The sequence below is a fragment of the Musca autumnalis genome, unplaced genomic scaffold (genome assembly GCF_047663935.1).
Source record: "Musca autumnalis isolate F117 unplaced genomic scaffold, ASM4766393v1 scaffold_4, whole genome shotgun sequence".
NCBI lineage: Eukaryota > Metazoa > Arthropoda > Insecta > Diptera > Muscidae > Musca > Musca autumnalis.
Window position 1 is genome coordinate 118,792,176 of NW_027411977.1, and position 5,702 is coordinate 118,797,877.

At 33.7% G+C, this 5,702-nt stretch overlaps 1 protein-coding gene across 1 annotated transcript; it reads right to left on the reverse strand.

Moving 5' to 3' along the window:
• Positions 1-4,358: 4,358 nt before the first annotated feature.
• On the reverse strand, positions 4,359-5,151 carry mRpL36 (mitochondrial ribosomal protein L36). The gene is made up of 2 exons (XM_073982560.1): positions 5,031-5,151; positions 4,359-4,955 (listed from the first exon to the last, which is right to left on the reverse strand). The coding sequence occupies exon 2, from the start codon at positions 4,953-4,955 to the stop codon at positions 4,527-4,529; it is 429 nt and encodes a 142-aa protein (XP_073838661.1). The 5' UTR covers positions 5,031-5,151; the 3' UTR covers positions 4,359-4,526.
• Positions 5,152-5,702: the final 551 nt, after the last annotated feature.

The window sequence follows — 5,702 nt, forward strand, 5'->3', positions numbered from 1 at the left end:
TCAACAAATTAAAAATTTTGGGAGTTGTTTTCGAAAAAAATTATCGCTGGAATGAACACATTCTTAACCTGAAAAGAAACCTTGTCCCCAGGTCAAACATTATTAAATATTTATCCGGGCGCAGTTTTACCCACATAAGCACCTTAAAATACCTTGTCAGGACATTAGTGTTGAGCAAAATCGACTATGGGTTATTCCTCTTCGGAAACAGTCCAAAATCAACATTGCGCCACATAAAAACTGTATATCATAACAGTATCCGAGCTAGTATCTACGCTTTTCGGACTACACCTATAAGTATCATCTATATCGAATCTGGATTACCGTCAATTGAAAATCGATTTATAGAATGTAGGAACATGCTCTTACCGAAAATTATGGCTGCAAATTCTTCAATTTTGGATGAAATAGTGAGAAAGGTGATTTCTGCGAAAAGAAACCCTAAAATGGAATCTATAATATATAATTGCGTTCATAACAACATTTTGGTTTTTAAGGAAAAACTAGCACATTATAGTTCTAAATTCCCAACATGGAAGTACACAAATTTAAGTTGTATACTTAATTTTACTCAATTTTCGAAAAAAGACACTCCAAATGAGGTATATCTTAAGCTTGTTGCTGAATATGTATCAAATCATCCTGATTGGATGTTCTTATATACAGATGCGTCAAAAAATGATTCTTCTTCTGCTTATGCGGTTGTTGATGAATATGGTACAACAATTGGAGCAAAATGTTTAAGAAACAGTGCATCAATTTTTACAGCTGAAGCAGCCGGAATTCTACATGGCCTTAACTTTGCTTTGGAATCGAATAAAAAAACTGTGGTTTTTACCGACAGTTTATCTGTAGTTAAAGCGGTTTGTAGTATTTCCAACAACAAATGGACATCGATAAATAGAATACGTGATATTCTAATGGAAAATAAAAGCAATATCCAGCTGGTATGGATCCCAGGTCACGTTGGTTTAACCGGAAATGTTTGTGCGGATACGGCGGCAAAATACGCTTGTACCGCTCCATTGATAGCAGATAATATACTGGAAAAATTTGACATAAAAAAAACAAATAAAAAACGCTTTTCAACAACACATTCTAGAGCAATATATAAGTTTTCAACACAGGCACTATAACCTTATTAATCAAGACTGTCAATGCCCTTCATATCCTACCAATATGGAAAAAAGGAAAATTCGGATCTTCTCCCGGCTTCGAATGGGACACACCATCACAACACACCTACATCTGATAAATAAAAATGTCGACAACAAATGCCAAAGATGCGACACCGATGCCATATGTTCGGTTGAACACATTTTTAATGAGTGCAGTTCATTACGCCAACACCAAAACACATTTCTTCAAAACAAAGGAATAAGCATCCTCCAAACACCTACAATGGATAATATTAATTCAGTATTTAATTTTATATCTTCTTGTAAAATTCGTGTATAATATCTACAACCATTTGTAAATTATTACGTAGCTGATAGCCTTTGCTGCTAATGCTATGTCTCTCCATATTATTTATCTTATATTAAATATAAGATAAATATCAATAAATAAATAAATAAATAAATAAATAATTTCGGAATGAAGTGGTGCTAAGAAAATATGAAAATTAGTAATGTTTGCAAAATTGTTTTGATATTCTTGTTACAGTTTGCTAATACATCTACCTTAATAATTCTCTCTCAAAATAAATGAGAGAATTTGGTGGGTGTTTTGACTTAGCCTCTCTGAGAGAGTATTTCCTTTGGTAAACAACGGGGGATGAACTGTTTAAAATTCACTTTATTAAAAGTTGTTCACCTATAAAGTGAAGGCTATTAATATTAAATAATTTTTTGTTTTGCAGAAATTCATATTTTTTCAACTTGTATTTTAACGACTGCAAACACTAATTTTTGGTTAATGATAGCATGCATATGTATTTATTTTAATTCTAATTTTATCACAATTTCTCAAAACGACTGAAAAGGACTTTTCCCAATTTCTCTTGTTATTTTGTGTAAAGCATGATGAAATTATAAGGTGGCGTAAAACGGCCAGCTGATTGGTTTCAATCTGTCAAATATTTTGTTATTGTGAATAAATTGTATGAAAACGTAAACAAACATTTTGACATATTGAAGAATTTTCGGCCAAAATAGAGTTGTTGTTGTGCTACTTACGTGACCTGTTAAATAGATCTTGGTGTAAAGAATGCTCACAAATATTTACTAATATCATTTTTCCTCTATAAACCGTCAATAAACAACAATTTTTTACATTTTAATCAAAAATACAATAAGAAATCTTTCATTTCGTTTGTTTACGATAGGCCATTTGGCTACGAGAAATTACTCGCAAATTTATGCTCAATTTCTCGATAATTTTACTCGATAACGAATGTTGTCATCCCAACTTTGAGTACTCGGGTCGAAACAACTCGATATCGAATCACGTAATTAGGCCCCAGGTCGAAACAACTCGATATCGAATCACATAATTAGGCCCCTGTCTTTTTTACTTTTTTCTCTATTTTCGTATCAAAGAGTAAAATCTCTCATACTCTCTGAAAAGAAGTTACTGAAAAAGTAAAGACACAACTAATATTTGAGTTAAATGTCAAATGAGCGATGGAACTACATATATGGAACGATATTGAGGAACTAGTTCCTTTTGACAAAAGGAACGAGAAAGATCGAACCGCTCAGTGAACTAGAATGCCCAACTCTAAGTCCCAATTTACATTAGGCGAGTTTACTTGCGGCAATTGTCAGTTTGTTGGTGAGAGAGGGTGCTGAGGAGCAAAGGGTTACCATATGCCTCACCTCTCTCTCCTACAAAATGACAATTGCCGCAAGTAAACTCGCCCAATGTAAATTGGGACTAACAGAGACCTGCAAGTAGATTGGGACCAGCGTGACCGCTGGAAATTTTGAAAAAGTATCACAAAAAGTATCATTTGTGGAAAAAAGTGGCACAAGTTCTTTGAAAAAGTAGCACAAAAAGTGGCACAGTTTTTTTTACTATTGTTAAGGGGTTATAGACACTTATTAAGCACCAAAAATTCATTATTAATGATTTTTTATAAAAGAAATCTAAATATTGCATGTTTTTCTGACAAATGCCCGCCTACGAAACATTGTTTTTACTAAAGCTGTTTCCGATTCCCGCCGTAGTTCGAAAACAAATAAACGGATAATATTATATATTATGGGATCAATTTCTTGTCCTTAAGCGAAACGGAAACTGTCGATTTCGTCATAAATTCGTCAAAAAATTGATAAAAGTCCCTCGCTCGATTTTTATGTTAATAATATCCCACATCGATCGGACCATCTGTTTTCAAGCTACAGTGGGCACCGCTTTCTAAATATAATTTCTATGCTACGTACAAAACACTGTAAATTTGTCCCTTCCAAGACTCATATCTTATCCATATATAATTTTGTAATTTTAATTACTTATTTGTAACTTCTTTTCTATATATTTGACTTCCTTTCTGATAATTTCGATTAAATTAATTCTTGATAAAATTTGATCACATTAATGTTGGTAATAGTACATTAAGGCTATGATGGATTTAACAAATCCAAACGATTTAAATGGTTGTTTTCATACAATATATGTCAAAAAAATCGGCATAATGGATAATGTATCGTCGTATAAGTGTATAGTCTAAAAGGCGTTTAATGTAAAAATTCCAGTAGCCGAACGCACATACATACAACAACACACAATTAGAGACGACCTACGACTCATTGTTACTTAACTAAGAACCCGTCAAGCATCAATGAATGCGGTTGTTGCAATCTTATCCAAAATGATCAAGCCCACTCTGCCAGTCATATGATTGTGGCACAATTCTTCCCATGGACTTGATCATTTAGGATAAGATTTCGACAATCGTATTCATCGACGGTTGCCGGGAAGTTAACATTACAATGTTTGTAGTTTAAAAAAGGTGGCACAAGGTATGAAAAAGTGGCACATTTGGTATCAATATAAAAAAGTGGCACAGAAGTATCAATGCCGAAAAAAAGTATCAAAATTGATACTTTAGTGGCACAACGGTCACGCTGATTGGGACTATGTATTGCGAATATAAAGTTGTGGGAGTTATTTGCTGTGTTCCAGAACCTGCAAGAATCTACTATTTTTTACTACGATAACATTTTTTCCTTTATGTTATCGGAAAAAATAGTAAAAATTAGTAGATTCTTGCAGTACTGGAACAGACCAATTCTGAACGTGAATTTTCTCATTTCTCCTTTAATTTGGTACGGCGGAAAGAAATACTCACGGGGAGTTTTTCGTTCAGAATAACCCCTTACGTATTGTAGATATCAGCGAGAGTAGGGAGAGTGTTAAATATTATCGGTTTCAATTTATTCACAAAGTAACACAACTGGTCTGTTCCAGAACTGCAAGAATCTACTAATTTCTACTATTTTTTCCGATAACATAAAGGAAAAAATGTTATCGTAGTAAAAAGTAGTAGCTTTTTGCAGGTTCTGGAACAGAGCAAACAACTTTTAATATGGCCTAACTTTTGATTGAGTAGCATGTGTAAGAATCCACGATTTATAATCACGTTTCTTCATGGACATTTGTTTGTGCCTCGGATGGGTAGGACAAATGACATAATGACGCTGTTGACGGATAACAAAATAGCAGTCCTTGCATCGCCTCTTTAGACGCCCTTTTACTTTGAATCCGGCAACTTGGTTTAATATTGTTGTTACCGGGGTTAATAATCGTTGCATTCCAGAAAGCAAAGATATTGGTGATGCTGCATCCACTGCTGTTGGTGCCTTCGATATAGTATTTGTCGACATTACAGGCAAGGGTTTCAACATCATGTGAAAATTGCGGGCATATTGTAGACCATTAGAATTTACTGCCAAAACCCTCGACAGGTTATTAGATACGAGTGTCGGGAAAATCTTTGTTACGAAAGACATCTGTATATTAAATAAAGCCAAATATTATTTTTGCTTCCTGTAATTTATAATTTTAGTAATTTCATAAAATATTACCTCTCCGTGTTATAAAATATTTTCCACGAACAAAAACAGCTGTTTTATTTATATGCAGAGTACAGAGTTGATGTATTAGCACAAGTACGGTGCCATGACAATGTCATATAAAAATATCGACGCCATAGTACGAATAAAATAATAGGTGAGTTCCATGATACAATTAGGAAGGTAGATGCATCGGCGAATTGCTACAACAAAGCAACTTTTTTTGTAATGTAAACTGTCAAAATTTTTGCCGAATGGTCTCTTGTTGTCTCTTTTTATCGCTTGTGTTTGTCTTTAAAGTGATGACATGCTATCTCTTACTTACCCAATCATATGGTTATTTGTTTTGATTTTTCATGGCGAATTCCTAGTTTTTTGACGTTTTAGATTCGATCAGCTGGGCTGATGCATCTACCTTCCTAATTGTGCCATGGTGAGTTCGCATAATTAAATTGTGTTGTAAAGGGTACTTTACACGATATGTTATTTTATATATGTGTTGTCACTTTGCATATTCCTTTTGTATATAAAAAGTGACAACCCATGTGTAAAAAGCATGTCGTGTAATGTACACATAACACATGCAAATTTTTGAGCTTTTACCCGGCGTTTACAATGACAGTTTTGGGCAGACAATAGCAAAAATACAAATCTTTTTCACCAATACATTTACAATTTTTTTAA